The sequence below is a fragment of the Lepidochelys kempii genome, chromosome 15, assembly GCF_965140265.1.
Source record: "Lepidochelys kempii isolate rLepKem1 chromosome 15, rLepKem1.hap2, whole genome shotgun sequence".
NCBI classification, from domain to species: Eukaryota; Metazoa; Chordata; order Testudines; family Cheloniidae; genus Lepidochelys; species Lepidochelys kempii.
Window position 1 is genome coordinate 3,944,036 of NC_133270.1, and position 18,416 is coordinate 3,962,451.

Consider the following 18,416-nt stretch of genomic DNA (forward strand, 5'->3'; position numbering starts at 1 on the left):
GGGTAGGCGCGATCCCCAACTGCTGTGTTTCCCTTTTTCAGCCACAGTAGACAGTAGATTGCGGGGTTCAAGGACACCCAGCAGCCTGGGGAGATCGACCAAGAATACCCCATTAATGTGAAGCAGATGATCATAAGATCATAAGAGCGGCCAGACTGGGTCAGATCAAAGGTCCATCCAGCCCAGTATCCTGTCTTCTGACAGTGGCCAGTGCCAGGTGCCCAGAACAGGGAATTGGGGGGTTTATTAGACAACAGGAACATGGTCTAATACAGGAAAACAGGAACATGGTCTCCTGCTACCCCCCCCCCCCCGTCCGGGGTCCTTTAAATCCCCACCTGAGCCCTGCTGCTGAAGCCCTGGGGTAGCGGCGGCAGGTCTCCGGAGGGGATTTAAAGGGCCGGGACGGTAGCGGGGGCTGGAGCCCCGGAGCCCTTTAAATCCCCGACGGAGCCTGGCCGCCGCTACCCCAGGGCTCAGGCAGCAGGGCCCAGGCGGGGATTTAAAGGGCTCGGGGTTCCAGCAGCCGCTACCACAGCGGAGCCCCAGACCCTTTAAAGCTCTGCCAGAGCCCAGAGCCCCAGGGTAGCGGTGGCAGCTGGGAGCCCCCAGGGCTCCTCAGTGATTTAAAGGGTCCAGGGCTCCGCTGCAGCAGCTGGAGCCCTGGGCCCTTTAAATTGCCCCCGGGCTCCCAGCCACCTCTGCAGCTGGCAGCTCGGGGGTGATTTAAAGGGCCCCAGGCTCCCAGCTGCCACTACTGCAGCTGGAGCCCTGGCCCTTTAAATCTTGGGCCTGGGGATTTAAGGCTACGCCTCTTCCGGTTACAGCCACATCCTCTGCTCAGGACTCCAGGGTAGCGGTAAGTCCTCTAACTTACTTTCACCCCTGGCTGAAGGGTTGGAGAACAAAGGAATCAGGTGACTTCCTGTCCCGGGAAAGGGACAAAGCCCAGGGGAGGAGGGGCTGGAGGGAGTTTCAGTTTGGGGCTGGCTGGGGATGTGGAGTGAGGTACAGACGTGGTTGTCTGGCTCACTGCCCCCCAGAATGGACCCAGCTGAGGGGTCCGGTTCTCTGCACCTGCAAGCTCTGTTTTAAACCATGTTCCTGTCGTCTAATAAACCCCCTGTTTTACTGGCTGGCTGAGAGTCACGTCTGACTGTGGAGTTGGGGGGCAGGACCCTCTGGCTTCCCCAGGACCCTGCCTGGGCGGACTCGCTGTGGGAAGCACACGGAGGGGCAGAGGATGCTGAATGCTCTGGGGTCAGACCCAGGAAGGTGGAAGCTGTGTGAGCTGTGTGTCATGCAGACAGTCTGCTCCCAGAAAGGAGACTTCCCCAGAGTCCTGCCTGGCTTTGTAGGGAGCAGTTCCAGAGCATCGCCTGGGGACTCTGTGACACTCCGTACCCCACTTTTTGACAAAGGTGGGCATTTTTGTCCCATTTGCTCTTGTCGACTGATCAAGTTGGCAAGAGCAAATGGGACAAAGGTCTACTTCTGCCAAAAAAGTCAGGAGGGCCAGGACAGGGCTTAAAAAAGGGACTGTCCTGGCCAAAACGGGACCTATGATCACTCTCCTCCTTATGCACCAGCAACAGGCTGATTTGCTAAATTCTGGTTCCAGGGCCAGTCAGTGACTCCTGCGCAAGCCCTGGGAGGGGAATGCAGGAGGAGGAGAGGACAGAGTTTGGCCTGCGGACCCTGGATTACTGGTGATGATGCAGGAGGTGGAAAAACAGGGAAGGACTGTCAGAATCCAGCTGGCCTGGAACCATCTGCAACTTGCGAAGTGAAAACATGTGATCTGAAATCACTGAGACACAGTAACAGTGGATCTGCACGTTTACCCTGCCAGGGCTATGCATGCCGAGCAGCAGACAGGACAGCTGAGCCCAGCACAAGAGCAGTTCTGGGAAGGCAGCCAGAGATTCCAGTTTACAGCTAGGAAGCGGGGCATAGGGCAGTGGGCTCCAAAGCATTCCTGGGCACGCAGCAGCCTGGGAGAAAAGAAACTGATCAGAGAGCTGAGGAAGTGAAAGGAGGCGAGGCCTCTATGCAGCAACCAACCCTCTGCACCTGCTGTTCCCCTCCCTGCCCAGGGCCTGTTGCAGTCCAGAAGGAGCAAGAGACGGTCCCTCTCTGCCAGGGGCACACACAGGCTAGTCCCGTCCTCAGTAGCCCTTGTTGTTCGCCTCCTCATGTGGCTCAACCAGAGCATGGGGCTCTACCAGATGCCAGCTGAGGAACTCGATACATTCATCACCAACAACCTGCAGCCCAACCAAGTTTTCAAGATGCAGATCAGCACAGCCATTAACACAATCTTCCTATTTCTGACCCAAAACTGCTTCAGAAACTCTGGCTCTGCCATGCGGGTGCTGAAGGTGGTTAAGGTGAGTGATGGAGATGGGGTGCACAGACCCTGCCTCTCCAGGTATTGGGGGGACTGGGAAGGGGAGGGGGAACAGTCCAGGAGGTGAATGTTCTCAATGGTGATCAGCATACAGCTAGGGTGATGCTGTTGTAAATCAGGGCGGAGGGTCGGGGACCCCTCTGCCTGTGTCTGAGGAAGGGGTGAGCGAGCGGGGAGGTGGGGCTAGTTCCCAGGTGCAGGACCCCAGTGTGGGGAAATGGGGGACAGACAGTCACTGTCAGTATTTGTGCAGGGCTGTGTCTGGGGAGAGCCAGAGGGCAGGCAAAATATCTGCTGAATGGCCCTTCCCTTAGCGAGACCCCCCAACCGATGGCCCCCTGGGACATGGGGCTCGGGGTCTGGCATTTGGGGCTGCAGTGCATCGGGCAGGGGATGATGCCAGAGTCAAGGGTGGAGAATGACCCTGGCGAAAACTGGAAAACCCGAATTTGCACTAAAATCACTGTTTGGTCACTCTGGCTATGGGGTAAGACAGTGGCCTCCCAGCCTGGGGGAGGGGAGCAGAGTCACTTTTAGGGTGATTGTTAGTCTCACCTGGGCTCTTGCCCCCACTCCAGCCCCTCCCCCCCAGCTGTTTCTTTTGATCCCACATACCCCAGCTGGGCCCCTTGCCATCAGTCTGGCCAGCCCCCAACCAGGGTGGGAGGCCCCAGGGCCCAGCAATACATCACATCCAGAGAATCTCTCTGTCAAATTCTTTTTGCAAACTTGCAGAGCTGCGTGCACTGAAGAAGTTGGAAACACGCAGCTCAGGCCACGTGAGCAATGCAGCATGCGACCCGCTAGTGTAAGGGCAGTTAACAACACGAGTGACCCGTTATAAAGCTGGGGGCAGGGTGGGTGTGTTTAGATCACCCCTGAGCCCCCTCCCAGCTGGGCACACTGCTGCGCCTGCCACCCCTCTGCGGTGCTTGCACATGGTCTCCTCCATGCTTTTAACAAGTGAGGTCGGGTTGGCCCCTTCCAGAGACATGTAGGGGTCCAAACAAAAATAACTCATTTTTGCCAGCCCTCTTCAGGCTAAAATGGTTCTTCCCCCACTGGGGACCCCTCCCTGGAAGCCCTGGCCTGGGCCCTTAAATAACGACTGGTACCAACACTGGGCCTCCAGCCCCACCAATGCTAGATCACCCAGGCCTCGTCCTTTACCAGATTTTCCCTCCCAGACCACTTTACCTCCCATTAGGGAGCAGTTACTCATGTGAGTCGCCGTCTGAAGTCAAATGAAGAATTGACTAAGGGCCTGAATCTATGGGAGGAACGTGGCTGAGGTCCATGGTGTAAAACCCCTGTGACTGAGACCAGAATCAGCCCTAACTCTTGAGGAAACCCCTTTTCCCTGCTCCACCGATGCTCAGTCCCAAGGCTAGGACTCAGTTTGCCATAGCCACCGGCCAAAACCACATCAGCTAGGCCCTGATCCCATTCGTGAGTGAGCGGTGGGATGTCCCACAGGGGGTGTCTCCAGGGTGGCCCTGGGAGCAGCTCCTCCAGGTGGGTGGGCCACAGCTGAGCTCTCTGTGGAAGGACTCAGTGGGACCTCTCTCTCTCTGTCTCTTGCTTTCTCCTCCAGGCCGGCTCGTCAGGGAAGGGCACGGCCCTGAAAGACGTCTCCGATGTGGACCTCGTTGTGTTTGTCAGCAAGATTACAGATTTCCGGGCCCTGAAAGCAGAACGGAAAAAAATCATTGCTGAAATCCAGACAAGGCTGGAGGAATGCAGAGGGTCCCTGGGAAAAGACCTAGTGCTGAGCATTAAGAAAACAAAGTGGGAGAACCCCCGTGTGCTCACTTTTACCCTAACATCTAATACCATGGGGGAGCATATTGATTTTGATGTGCTGCCAGCTTTCGACGCCCTAGGTAAGATGCACTGTTTTGGACTCCCAGGGCAGGGGCCGTGTTTCTCAATGACTGTCTAGTCTCTCTCGATTCCCACAGCACATTGCCAGAGCTCTTGCTACTTTCGAGATAGCGATGGCTCCATGTTCTCTGGGGTGTGCTGGGTTGTAAGCACGTGATACCAGGAGATTTTAAGGGGAATCTCATGGCCAAACTTCCCCACTATGATTTGCAAACGTATCTCACGTGTCTAGCTTTGCAGGTGTAAATTCACATGGATGTTTAAGTGCATGGATATGCCTCACCCACTGGTCAGTGTGGTTATGGCTTCCCCTCTGTATCCACTCCACAGAGCAGAGGAGTCGCTTGCTGTACGTTTTAGCTTTAGCTCACACTGTACCGTGCTTGTAGGTCTGCAGGACCCCAGTTCAATCCCAGGTCAAGAAGGCGGCCATCACACATGCATACCCTATGCACACCTGATCTCCTCCTTGTGCACAAGCCCTCATCAAAAGAAAGCACCATCCAGGGAGTGTGTTTCCTGTACCTCCCCTAAACTGCTTCTCTTCCTCTCGCTTGTCCTGCCCACCTGTGATTCAGAATAGAGGCACCAGCTAATAGCAAGGGGGGGGATTTTTAGTCACTGTTTAAATTTAACCATTCAGGAGCAAGCAAGCAGCATTTGGCCTTAGGGAAGAGCCTTATCTGAATGACTCCCAGGACTTTCAGAGAGAGTGGAGCCACATGCAGCAGGCTACTCAAAGCTTCAAGCACTCGCTCAGCTCAGTGGGAACTAGGGGCCAAGTGTGAGGGGCAATGCATGGCCGGGGGAGGATCAGGATTACAATCTAGACCCAGCTAATGGCTAGCACTCCCAGCCCAACTCTCCTTGGTCCCGCTGCCACATCCGGCTGCTTTCTGGTGACAGTGCCCTCCAGTCCACCTGCCCATCTCGCCCCCCACCCCACGAGAGCCGCTCATCACCTCAGAACTACTCTGATCTGCCAACAGGCCTGAGGGGCCTCCAGAAACAATCATCACAAGCTGCATGAATTCTCTGGGCCCACCGCAGCTGTGCCAGCCAAGGGTGACATGCTGGGCCACGCCCCAGCCAGGCTGAGCAGGCAGGCCAAGGACACACCTGGCAGGGGCCCGCAGTGAGGATCTGCCTCTGCCAGGATGGAGTCTGGCCCCTTCACTTTCCCTTTCCTTTCAAAAATCTTGAAAAAAACAATCTGAGGTGGGAGTGAGCAGAATGAAGTGTATCCTTCTGCCACGCAAAATAGTTCCTATGGGAAGGGGAAGAGAAACTCGCAGGGAAAGGTCAGGAGCCAATGAGCACTGGGTCTGTGATTGCAACGCCAGGCCCCACTCGGAGTAGTGGGCACAGGGAGCGAGGTGGGGAGTGGCCATGCCACCCACAGCACTTGGGTACACACAGTGTTTAGCTACCCATGGCCTACACGCCTGTGTTCGTTCTCTGCTAGGCCAGCTGTACAGAGGCTATAAACCCGACCCCGAGGTGTACGTCAGGCTGATGGACAGCGATCCCGAAGGGAGCGAGTTCTCCCCCTGCTTCACCGAGCTGCAGAGGAATTTCGTCATGGCTCTCCCCACCAAACTGAAGAGTCTGATCCGCCTGGTGAAACACTGGTACAAACAGGTACAGCAGCCGCACTGGCTCCCCACAGCCCCCCTGCAGCTCTCGGGGGACAGAGTTATGCTGGGAATATGCAGCTGGAGGCCCGGCAGACACCAAGGTACCCCGGAGAGGGCCCTGTTGTCGGGAGCTCCCCCTGCTCCAGCTCTGCCTCCTCCCCCCTGTCTCCCAGACCTTCCCACCTTTTCTGAGTGGATTTCGGGGTATGAATTAGGCGTGAATGAGGGTTTGTTGCCTGTCGGTCTAACCTCTGTTCCTTTTGTTCACCCCAGTATGTCCTTCCTCACAAAAAGAAGCTGGGGCGGGAAGAGTCCCTGCCCCCCCAGTACGCGCTGGAGCTCCTGTCTGTCTGTGCCTGGGAAAGAGGGGGCAGGGGTCCAGCCTTCAACATGGCCGAGGGCTTCCGGACGGTGCTGGAGCTGATCCGGCAGCATGCCCAACTCTGTGTCTATTGGACCATCAACTACGGCTTTGAGAATGAAACCCTGGGATGGTATCTGAAGTATCAGCTCTATAAATCCAGGTGCCTGCAAACACCACCGCACCCTTGTGTGTGCATCCCGGCTCCCTGTCCCCGTGGCAATGTGACCCCCCCCATGCACAGCTGGGGGCAGGGCGCTACCTTTGTGTGTGAAACTCACCGCTGATGACCCAGACACAGCACCCTGGGGGCAAGAAGAAGGCGAGAAGCCCCAGCGTGAAGTGGGGCAGGGCTTTAATGCTCTGAATGGCCAAGATACCCTAGGCAGTGGCAATAATTATTAGCACACAATGTGTGGGAGACGCTGGGGAAGTGGAACTGGTGAAGGAGGGAATTGGACGGACTCAGTCTTCATTCTGCCAAGGTGGGTGGGGTCCGAGAGACACTCGGGGTCTGAGAGAACGGAGAGAGCCAGGCCTTAGAGCTCAGGGCTAGGCAAGGGCTGGCAGAGAGCAGCTAAAGCAAATGAAGAAGGTCTGTGACGTCTGGCCAGGTGGCAGCAGCCATTAACTAGCCGCACTGTGTCCTAGGAAGACCAGACGGGAGCTTAGCAGGACAGAGCCGGAGGGGTCAGGCAGCAGGGTTATGCCCAGCTGGACTGCAGCACCCCGTCTCTGCCCGGCTGGAGTCTGCACCGTGACTCTTTGTGTCTCCCTGAATTTCAGGCCCATCATCCTGGACCCGGCAGATCCAACGGGGATCGTGGGGCACGGGAGCCGCTGGGACCTGGTTGCACAGGAGGCTGAGCGCTGCTGTGCCCAGCAATGCTGCTGGAAGCGCAATGGATCCCCGGTTCAGCCCTGGAATGTGCCGGTGAGGGCAGGATTTCCTGCAGTGGCTCATATTGTGTCTAACGGTAAAACAGCCCAGCCCATTGGGCATCCCCTCCCGTGCACTGGAGGGGGTAGGGTAGCCCAGCGCCCTGCTCCATCTCCCTACCGCAGCACGGCTGGCCCCGGCCAGGAGGAATGCCCCCTCCCTTCAAGAGAGAGACAGCAATTGCATTTGATGCCTCTGTGGCCCTCAGTGGTCTCTCCTCACTGCGCCAGCAGTCGCTGACCTGCCCGTCTGTCCGACTCTGGGGCTTCGGTGTGTCTGGTGCTCTGTTATGGGGGCTTCGCTCTGCCCTACTGAGTCGCACAAAGCAGTGTGCACAGAAACTGCACTGGGCTCCTTCCTTTGACTTCTCCCAGACAAGCCCCGTTGGCTGGGGGAGGCCAGGGGCCCCTCACTTCAGACTCTCCTGGGTCTTCCCAGCAATTCAGCTGCACCATGCACTATGGTTGCCGGGGTTCCCTTGTGCCCCCATCTCCCTCCTTTCCCAGCTCACACAGTAGTGAGTGCTTGATATGACCTAGACTGGTAGGGCTGGGGGCTCGGGCTTGGGTGGAGCAGCCTTGTGGTGTGGTCAGGAGGGGACACCTGAAATGTCAAGACTAATTATTCCTTGAGAAAACAATCGTGCAAATCCTTAATTGTGCCCGTATTACAAGGGTCCATGGTGGCAGCCACAGGGACCTGGCTGCTCCCGGAGCCCCCACCTAAGGGCAATTTGTCTGGAAAGCAGTAACCCGCCAACTCTGTGTTTCCCTATTTCAGTTGCAGCAGACATGGAGAGCAGCTGAAGGAGATGATTTTGATCTGCAGTCTCGGACTACGGACAAAGAATACCCCATCACTGAGAACCAGATGTTTGCAAATGGTAGCCATGCTGCAGAGGAGGAATCCTACTGCACGCTCCTCTGACAGCTGCCTCTCAGCCCCCGACCCTGTCAGGAGCCCTCCCTGGGGCAGGGCGGGCATTACTGGAGAGGTCTCTCCCTGCTCTGCAACTTCCTCCTTTCAGAAAATGGCCCCCAGGAGCCGGTTGAAGACTAGCCCTGACAGGACGTGACCAATCGGCTCGTGCTCTGTGCTCCCCCAGCTCCCTTCCCCCTCCCTGCTTTCTCTCCTTTCTTGTATTTTTATTGTTCTCTTAATCAGAAATAAAGGTCACTTGATGGGAAAGCAGGGATGTGCTCTTTTTATGTGGAAAAGCCGGGTGGTGATGGTGTATGATCTGGCAAGAGCTCAGCTTGTCTTCCTGATGCCAGGCACCTCTGGGAACGAAGCTGAGCATCTTTTTACCTGTAATTCAGCACATTTACCTGGAACCCCCAAGAGTATTGAACATGGGAAGCCACAATGCCCTTCTTACTGGTCATTTGCCAGTAGTAAGCTTAATTTGTGCCGGGGCTTGTCAGGGCTGACCCCCAGCACCTCTGGGCTGAGCAGTTCAGGCCGTTCAGAGCCTTGGGCCCCGCTGGGCCTGGCCATTCAGAGCCTTGGGCCCCGCTGGACTTGCCACATCAGTTATGGAAGTAAAATAATTGCTTGATCCCCAACACCTCTTTCCTTACAAATGAAGCCCTGCACTGGCCAGAACAGACCTGCCCCTCAAGGTCTGGGATTTCCTAGCTGTCTAAGGGTGCAGTGAACATTTCTTGTCCCTGCAATTTTATGACTGCATAATCCCACGTGATACTGTCCTTTCCGTTGATGTGATTAATTCCTCTGTGACAATCAAACATACTTTAACTCTGTGTCCAGTTAACCTGTCTATGGGCCACCTAGGCTGTGATGGGGCTGTCCACCACTGAGGGCAGTAGTGCCTAGTGGTCAGCCCATCCACCACCTGGCATGGCTCTTTAAGGGTTTGGAAGGGTCCAGTAGAGATACATATCAAGCCGTAAGGGTCCTGGGAATGAACAGTGCTTGAGGAAGGAACCTGGCAGAGAAGCTAGGGCAAGGCTCCCCTCTCACCCAGCCAAGGGGGAAGACGTTGGGAGCTGGGGAGCAGCATGAAGGCTGCCTCGTCCCACCCTCATGGCAGGCAGGCGCTGGAGAAGGCCGCTCTGCGGAGCCCTACAAAGGGGAAGGCTACTTGGCAAGGGCGTTCAGCTGGAGGGAGCTGGCAAAAGCCTTGCAGCCAACCTAAGTCATAATGGGAGCCGCCAGGGAGGGACCCGCTGCTTTAAGGCGATTTGGGCTGGCTGTCCAAAGCCAAAGAGGCTGGCTCCGTGGCAGGGCTGAGGGAAGCTCCTGCTCGGAGAAGGGAAGGACTGACTAGTTGCAGGCAGGAGCTAGGGGAGTTATTCATCGCAGCCCAGGTGCTGCAAGCTAGGCTGGGAGCCGCAGATAGGGATGGCTGTCACTGCCAGAGAAGTGGTGAGGAACCAAAGATCCCAGGTGGGGAGAGCAGCATCCAGAGGTCTGGGGACAGATGTCAACAAGCTGGGCAGAAGGTGGGAGCGGCCCAGGGAAAATGGTGGCACTCCCAGCCCAACTCTCCTCGGCCCCATGACTCACACTGCTCCCTGACCCACACTGCTTCCCACACCTCCACCTGACATGCACCACTCCCTGACCCACACTGCCCCATGGCTCACGCTGATTCCCGCCCCTCACTGCTCCCCACACGGCCCCCGGCACACGCCCTCCCTGACCCACACCACCCCGCTACACGCACTGCTCCCTGGCTCACTGCTCCCTACACTGCCTCCTAACCTGCTCTGCTTCCTGACCCACACGGCTCCTCACATCATCCCTGGAACTGTCTGAGCCCCTCCTGACCCTGGCTGTGCTGCCAGCTCACTGCTGTCTTGTGGCAGGGAATTCCACAGGTTAATGCGCCACTGCGTTAAAACAAAACACCCCCAGGTCTTTTCCCCTGTTAGTATTTATAACATCGTTATGGTTGATTAAACACTGAGCCAACTCCTCCTGCTGACACCCGGAGAGCCTCAGTGGCTGCGAGCTGGGGGTGCATGGGGGCCAAGGGGAGCACAATTTGAGTCCCGGAGTTATTTTATTTTCTGAAGTCGAGATGCATCCAGCCCCTACATTTGGATCCAGACCCGGATCACATCCCAAAGGGCTCAGTGTATGGCCCTGGCCCAATGCCGGGTCCGGGTCCCTGGCCCCCCTGTGACCGCCAGGGGCTGGGTTCGCTTCCCCAGGGGAATCCCCATGGGTCCGGGTCCCTTCCCCCATCGCTTCCCAGTTTCGTTTCTCCGCGGCGCAGGAGCGGGGGGCGGGGGAAGGAAACCGAAACCCAGCGGCCGAGGCTGGTTTTGATTCTCCGTGCGGTCCCCGGGTGACCCGCGGGCGGCGGCCGGGCTATAAAGGAGGAGCCGGCGGCGGAGCCGGGCAGAGCTGATCGGGCTGGAACTCGGGACGCTGCGGAACCAGGGAGACCCCGGCAGGCTGCGGACATGGTGAGGCTCGGGCCGGGGCCGGGGCCCGCAGGGAGGAGCTCGGGGGTCGCTCTGCACGTTCCTGGCTCCGGGGGAGGGCAGCGCGGCAGCTCGGGACCGGAGCCCCCCGGGGTCTCCTGTCCGCTGGAGCCCCACCCTCCGGCCCGGGTGCGTGTTTTGGGGGGACCCCGAGCGCGGTAGCATGCCCCTCGCCCCTGCTGCCGGCTGCATGCCCCGCGCCGAGCCGGTAGCAGGGCAGGGACCGATCGGCACTTCCCAAGGTCCCTGGGCACAGGAAAGGCAGCTGCCGCCTGTATTTACCGCCCCCCTCCAGCCCCTGGTCTCCGCTAAGCTGCCCCTTTGTTAGTGACCCGACAGCCCTTGGGGAGCCCCCTGACCGGGGCGGGAGCATAGCAGTCTGAGCCCATCTGCCCTGAGCACCCCTTGCCCCTGGGACAGCCTCTGAGCGCTGGCTAGTGCACCCAAGCCAGGACCCGGCTCCGAGGGGGGCAGACCAGCCAGCCCAGTGAGCAGCCTCATCCCTCGACTGCCCTTTTGGGGGTGCTGGGTTTGGGCCCCTGTTAATGCCATGAAAAGGGATCTGGTGAGTGTTCACTGAGCCCAGCAGGCCTGAGCCCTCCTGTGCTGGCACGGATGCTGGTGTGATCATCACCGTGCTGACTGGGACGCATTTCCCTGCATGTTGTACTGGGGTAATGACTGCACCAGGTGCCAGGCACTGGAAGGGTGTATAGGGGTTTGACAGGATATGGAGAAGGTAACAAGCCCCAACCTGCTTCCCTCTCGGGGGTCTGAGTCCCTGAGGGATGGACGTCTGGGCTCCCCCTCGGTTCTGACCACTCTGGGCCCTCTCCTCCCCAGGCCCTGTGGCTCAGCGTGAAGCTGCTGACCGGCGAGATGCACAGCTTGGAGGTCACCAGCACTATGACCGTCTCGGCTTTCAAGGCCCAGATTGCCAAGAAGACAGGGGTGTCCCCGTACCAGCAGAAGTTGGCCTGCCAGAACGGGGCCTATGTGGAGCTGCGTGATGGCTCCCGGCTCTCCGACTACCAGCTCAAGCCCGGAGACATCGTCCTGTTGATGGTACAGAACGAGGAGCCCATCACCCTCTTCGTGAAGAATGACAAGGGCAGGACCAGCACCTACACTGTCCTCCCCTCCGACGGGGTCACCCAGTTCAAGGGGCGGGTCCAGCAGCAGGAGAACATCCAGCAGGAGCAGTTCTGGCTCAGCTTTGAGGGGAAACCGCTCGAGGACGGCCACAAGCTGGGAGACTACAACATCGCCCCCCACTGCACCATCTTCCTGCACCTGCGTCTGCGGGGGGGGCTGAGCCCCAGGGTCCAGCCTTCCTGACTTTCCTGCTCCCGTCCTCTTTTCCTAGATAGACCTTAGTGTCCCAAACATCGTATGCTAGCTTTGGACTCTCGGATGTGAAGCTGTGACTGGCTCCAGCACTGGCTGGGGTGGGGGGTGATGCAGAAGACTGGGAGAGGGTCCCAGGGAGAGTGAGCATCACGTTGACGCTGGGTTGCCCACAGTATTCGCACCCCATTGTGCATGTGCTCACCCTGGTGCTGCTCTCTCCAGCTCCTCATCCCTCCATGAATCCTGTTCCAGTGCAGCATGGTCCCGCTGTGCCAGGCTATGTGACTGACCTGGGCCGTGCAGAGCGACTCCGTTCCTTCCAGGGGGCACAGTGGGGCTCCTTACAACATGGTGGAAATCTCTCCTGCAGGAGGTTTGCTCAGTTAGCTCCTACATGTGAATGACACCCCCCTCCCCCAGGTCTGTGGTGCCATGTGTCTAGCGAGTTGTTTCCTTGCGACAGGTGTTTGCTCTGGTTCCCTGGCAGTGCTGTGGGTGAGGGTGTGGATTCAGCAGACGCTAACCCTAGCGGAAGAGTGCGCTGGCCACTCCCTTTGTCACCAGTTGAATTCAGGTGTGAAGCTTGGATGCCAACATCACAAGAAGATCCAGGACAACCACCTGCCCTGCCTCTTCAGGGGCTGTGCAGCTGCTTCCTGGGATGTCACATTGGGGGTGGGGCTTGAGTGAATAATTTTGCTGTGGGGTGGGGCTAAGGCTGTAATGACCACTGGGGGTAGTGGCCTGTGAAGAAACAAAGGAACCGGCCTGATTAGACTCTGCAATTGGCAGTCAGGATTTCCGTCTTTTTTGTGACAAGATAGTATTTGTGTGTTCTGAACTGTGACTGGAGGACTCAGTCTGTGATTGTATTGCACACTAGGGCACTTTGCTATGTAAATGCATGATAATGATGATCTAATAGGATCAATAAACAGGTTTCCTCAAAACTGCCCTGTTCCTGAGTCCTTTCTTTTCTCTGCTGACTCTGATCCATGCTGGTAAACCCTTCCAGGTGATCCACCCCTGTGCACTGAGCCAAGCTCTTACCCTCATGCCCCCAAACACTGGCCTCATCCTGAGAAGAGAGGAGGACACCCCCAGACCAGCCAGCTGTGCTGCCCTTTGGATGAGGGAGAAAGGAATTACAGCTGAGGCGTATAGAAGGTTTCCAGCTCGGGTTGGCCATATTCCTGGAGGTTTCATCACGTGACAGAATCTTTAATTCCTGGAGACTCCAAGACAATCCTGGAGGGCTGGCAACACGACTGAAGTAGCTCTCACGGGAGCTGGCTCAGAGTTTGAACCCCAGCCCCACGCTCCTAAAGCAAGAGCTAGCGCTCTAGGCCATTGGCATCAAGCATTTAGCTTGGGGCCCGGCTCCACCCCGAGGCCTTCCCTCTGGCTCACAGCTCCCTCTACCACCCTCAAAGCTGCCTGGCCTGCAGCTAGTTCAAGGGAGCCGGCAGGAGCCGTGGAGGAGATGACCCATGCCAGGTGGGGCACAAGCCACAATCCTCCTCCTTGCCCCTATGCTTCCAAGCTGTGGCTGTCACCACATGCCAGCCTGGGTTTAGGGGTTTGGCTGCTTTCCCCTGACACTGCCACCGAGCCCACTACTGAAGGACGTCGCTCCTACCCCACACCAAGAATCATAGACTATCAGGGTTGGAAGGGACCTCAGGAGGTCATCTAGTCCAACCCCCTGCTCAGGAGCCAGAATCCCCCTGGGGTGGTGTGATGTTGCACTCCATATGTTTTATGAAAATGTTTATAAGTGTGAATTATATTCTAAACATATTTTCATAAAACACATGGAGTGCAACGTCACAGGTGGGAAATCCCGAGGTGGGGAGAGTTAGCAAAGGGAGTGGGAAATCCCCAGGGGAGGAACTGAAGGGGGGGTTCCCATGGGAGAGGATAGAGGGGTGGAACTTCCCACAGGGGGAGAGACTGAGGGAATCCCTGTGGGGCAGAGACACAGGAGGAAGAATCCCAGGTGGGAGCGAAGAGTGGCCCATCTCCACAGGAGCCAGAGTGGCGCAAAGCGGGATTTTGCCCCTGCCAGAGAACAACTGGACTGGCTGCTCAGTGTTCGGCGCTGTCTCTCCCCTGGGCAGGCAGGTGCACGCAGGCATGAGCAATACCCAGAGAAGTGGGAGTGTGAAACCCTCTGTGAGCCCTGCTGGGGCTCCCTCCCCACCCTATGGCCAACAGGGGGGCAGTTTATGTTTCCCTTTTAAAGGACGTTGTCAATCGTGAATGAGGTGTCCCAGTCAGAGCACCCCTGCTGTCACTACCAGTACACACCCACAGCCCCATTGATCCCCATGCTGTCTGGCTTTACCAAAGTGCACCCCCTCCCTGCTCATCCTGTAATGCACCCTCAGAGCTCACCGCTTGGATGCAGAGACCTGTGTCCCAAACCCTGGAAGTCAGGGGATCTGGGCTCAATTCTTGTTTTTGTCCAAAACTTTCAACGTATCCCCTTTGGAATAATGCCACCGCCATGCTCTTCTATAGCCCCTTTCAACACTGGGGCTCAAAACATTCTACAAAGGGCAGTCAGTAGCATTACCTCCACTTCACAGATAGGGAAACTGAGGCAAAGTGTGGGGCAGTGACTTGTCCAAGTTCACCAGCAAATCAGTGGCAGACCTGGTCAATAGAACCCACATCTCCTCTGTCTCAGCCTAGTACCGCACTCACTGGACAGCACTGTCTCCCTGAAAGGCACTTAAACTCCCCGTGGGTGTAGCTGTCAGATGGGGATGCTGCTGCTTTCCCCAGGGACGCATGTGTGTTGTGTGTTCCCCTCTGTGCCCGGACCACAGGGGATGGGAGTCTGATGCCAGAGCCTGGCTCTGAGACTTTCAGCTCACGAGGTCCCTGGTTCAACTGTGGCTGTTGGTCAAGATAGCAGCCTTTACACTGCCCTGCCTCCCAGCAGGGTGGTGAAGATAAGAGGCTCAGCTACCATGGTGGTGATGCCCCCACTGGTAGATAATGGTAGATAGATGGCTTTTGATACTGTCTCCCATGACCTTCTCATAAGCAAACTGGGGAACTAGAGTCTAGACGAACCAACTACAAGGTTGGTGCAAAACTTGTTGGAAAACCATACTCGGAGAATAGTTGTCAATGGTTCACAATAAACTTGCCTGAGGAGGTTGTGAAGGCTAGCATTATAACAGGGTTTAAAAGAGAACTGGATAAATTCATGGAGGTTAAGTCCATTAATGGCTATTAGCCAGGAAGGGTGAGGAATGGTGTCCCTAGCCTCTGTTTGTCAGAGGGTGAAGATGGATGGCAGGAGAGAGATCACTAGATCATTACCTGTTAGGTTCACTCCCTCTGGAGCACCTGGCATTGGCCACTGTTGGAAGACAGGATACTGGGCTGGATGGACCTTTGGTCTGACCCAGTCTGGCCATTCCTATGTTCTTATGTTCAGCTGGAAGGGCCTATTGAGTGGGGTCCTACAGGGAGCTGTCCTGAGCCTGGCTCTATTCAATACCTTCATCAGTGATTTGGCCAAGGGCATAGAGAAGTACACAGATAAAGTTTGAGGGCGCTGCCAAGCTGGGAGGGGCTGCAAGCACTTTGGAGGACAGGATTAGAATCCAAAATGATGTGGACAAACTGGAGAAATGGTCTGAAATAAATAGATGAAAATCAATAAGGACAAATGCAAAGTACTCCACTTAGGAAGGCATAATCAAGTGTTCAAATACAAAATGGGAAATGACTGCCTAGGAAGGAGTCCTGCAGAAAAGGATCTGCGGGTTATAGTGGATCACAAGCTAAATATGCATCAACAATGTAATGTTGTTGCAAAACAAGTGAACATCATTCTGGAATATATTAGTGTGAGTGTTGTAAGCAAGACACAAGAAGTAATTCTACTATTCTACTCAGCACAGATAAGGCCTTAACTGGAGTATTGTGTCAAGTTCTGGGCACCACGCTTCGGAAAAGATGTGGAGAAAATCCAAAGGAGAGCAACAAAAATGATTAAAGGTCTAGGAAACATGACCTACAGCAACAGATTGAAAAAACTGTAATTGTTTAGTCTGGAGAAGAGTAGACTGAGGGGGGACATGAGAACAGTCTTCAAATACATAAAAGGTTATCAAGAGGAGGGTGATCAACTGTTCTCATCCACTGAGGATAGGACAAGAAGCAATGGGCTTAAATTGCAGCAAGGACAGCTGAGTTGGACCTTAGGAAAATCTTCCTAGCTGTCAGGGTGGTTAAGCACTGGAATAAATTGCCTAGGGAGGTTGTGGAATCTCTGTCATTGGAGGTTTTTAAGAGCAGGTTAGACACGCACCTGTCAGGGATGGTTTAGATAATACTTAGTCCTGCCAGCAGTGCAGGGGACTGGGCTAGATGACCTCTCGACGTCCCTTCCAGTCCTACATTGCTGTGACTGGCAGGAGTGTGTGTGAGGTCACAGCCTGATGACATGTTCCCAGCTAGTCACATGGTCAGAAAAGAGAGAAACAAACAAAACCGCTGGGGTTGCTAATCAGATCGGCCAATGGCGCTTTCAGGGATATGGGGCCGACGACAGAAAAGTCCTGGGGCTCCATGTCTAGACCAGGCAGACACACTTAGCCAGACCCCATCCATTGTCCACACACAGCCACATCACACCCAGCCACCCTAGCTGTCCCTCAGCACCTCTCCCTAACCCTCGCCCAACCAGACCTGAGATCTCCTTTCCCCCACTTGTTCCTAAGCAGGTGCTCAAAGAGAGAGGGCAGGAGGCCAGTTACTCCTGTCCAGCATGCCCCAGCCCCCACTGAGAAGGCAGAATTCTTTCCCTGCCTCCATGCCCAGATTAAAGCTTCCAGTTTCTCCCTTGGTGGCTTCCACGTAGGAATCAACATGGAGGAAATGCCCGCTAATGCCTAATATCGTCTTGTCAAAAACTCCCTGCTGCAACAGATCTAGTCAAGCTTCAGCTCCGCGAAGGCAGGTGTTGACAGTCAGTGCTGAGCTGAGATCTCTGGGGACCGGGCGGTTCTGAGGCAGGACGCTCACATTTTTAGCGGACCCTTTGACACGTGAATTGTAACGCGACTGGTGAGGATTTACTTGTCCGTGCTCGGAAGGTTCCTTCAGTTCCCGAGTGTCAGTGCAGTGATTCTGGGGAGGCTGCCGGGTATTCTTTGGCCACTGAAGCTCTCCTTTAAGTGAAAACTGAACTATACCCTAAATCCAGGGGTCAGGGTGCCAGCATGGGACTCCAAAGACCTGGTTTCCATTCCCAGCTCTGCTACAGACTCACTCTGTGACCTTGGGTGTGTCTCCCTGTCCCAGACCCTCAGGGGATTTAGGCTCCGAACTTCCAATGAAATCAAAGGATGTTGGTGCCTAAATACCTTTGTGGATTTGGGCCTTTGTGCCTCAGCTCCCATCTGTACCAGGGGGATAACAGCCCTGCCCTGCCACACAGGGGACAGGTAAAGATAAATACAGTAAATACTGTGGTGCTGGTAGGGTTGCCAACTGTCTAATCACACAAATCCTGCCGAGCCCCTGCCTTGCTCCTTCCCTGAGGCCCCACCCCTTCTCTGAGCCCCCCCCCCACTCACTCCATCCCCCCTCCCTGCGTCGCTTGCTCTCCCCTACCCTCACTCACTTTCAGCGGGCTGGGGCAGCGGGGTGTGGTACGGGAAGGGATGCGGGCTCTGGGCTGGGGTCGAGAGGTTCAGCGTGTGGGAAATGGCTCTGGGCTTAGCCTGGAGCAGGGGTTTGGGGTGCAGGAAGGGGTGTGGGGTGCAAGCTCTGGGAGGGAGTTTGAGTGCAGGAGGGGGCTCCAGGCTGGGGCAGGGGATTGGGGTGAGGGAGGGGGTGAGCTCTGGGAGGGAGTTTGGGTGCAGGAGGGGGCTCCGGGCTGGGGCAGGGGATTGGGGATTGGGGTGCAGGAGGGGGTGAGGTAGTGTGACCAGATAGAAAGTGTGAAAAATCGGGACGGGGGTGGGGGGTAATAGCTCCTGAGGGAGCACCACCGAGCTCTGCTCATGGCCCTGGGCCCGGCTGCTGGCCCTGGCTGCCAGGCCCGAGCCTGGGTCTCTGGTGCTGGCCCCGAACCCGGGGTCCCAGCTGCTGGCCCCACGCGCGGAACCCCAGTTGCCGGCCTTGGCCCCTGGCCTCGGCTGTGTTCCTGGCCTGGCCCCCGCCCCCTGTCCCAGCTGTGGCCCCAGCCTCAGCCCCCTTACCTCTGTCTGTGTCCCCCCTTCCCAGAGCCGCAGCCCTGCTCCTGACTCTGGGGGGGCTTGGGGCGTGGCCAGGGGTAATGGAGGGAACAAAGTAAAAAGTTTGGGGACCACCGCTCTGGGCCATGACTGTTACCGCTGGGACCTGATGC

The 18,416-nt window shown here is 56.6% G+C and overlaps 2 protein-coding genes across 5 annotated transcripts; both read left to right on the forward strand.

Annotated features, from left to right (window-relative positions):
- Nucleotides 1-777: 777 nt before the first annotated feature.
- LOC140898528 (2'-5'-oligoadenylate synthase 1-like) lies at nucleotides 778-8,413 on the forward strand. Of its 4 annotated transcripts, none has more exons than XM_073312426.1 (7): nucleotides 778-859; nucleotides 1,622-2,390; nucleotides 4,005-4,293; nucleotides 5,760-5,935; nucleotides 6,205-6,455; nucleotides 7,079-7,226; nucleotides 8,013-8,413. In XM_073312426.1, the coding sequence occupies exons 2-7, from the start codon at nucleotides 2,196-2,198 to the stop codon at nucleotides 8,157-8,159; spliced, it is 1,206 nt and encodes a 401-aa protein (XP_073168527.1). In that variant the 5' UTR covers nucleotides 778-859; nucleotides 1,622-2,195; the 3' UTR covers nucleotides 8,160-8,413. The 4 variants fall into 4 exon arrangements, with proteins under 4 accessions (XP_073168527.1, XP_073168529.1, XP_073168530.1 ...); XM_073312428.1 differs by having other exon boundaries at nucleotides 801-859; nucleotides 2,097-2,390; XM_073312429.1 differs by lacking the exon at nucleotides 778-859 and adding an exon at nucleotides 868-917 and having other exon boundaries at nucleotides 2,097-2,390.
- A 2,045-nt stretch (nucleotides 8,414-10,458) lies between these two features.
- ISG15 (ISG15 ubiquitin like modifier) lies at nucleotides 10,459-12,987 on the forward strand. Its single transcript, XM_073312430.1, has 2 exons — nucleotides 10,459-10,669; nucleotides 11,531-12,987. Exons 1-2 carry the CDS (start codon nucleotides 10,667-10,669, stop codon nucleotides 12,023-12,025), a joined length of 498 nt encoding a protein of 165 aa, XP_073168531.1. The 5' UTR covers nucleotides 10,459-10,666; the 3' UTR covers nucleotides 12,026-12,987.
- Nucleotides 12,988-18,416: the final 5,429 nt, after the last annotated feature.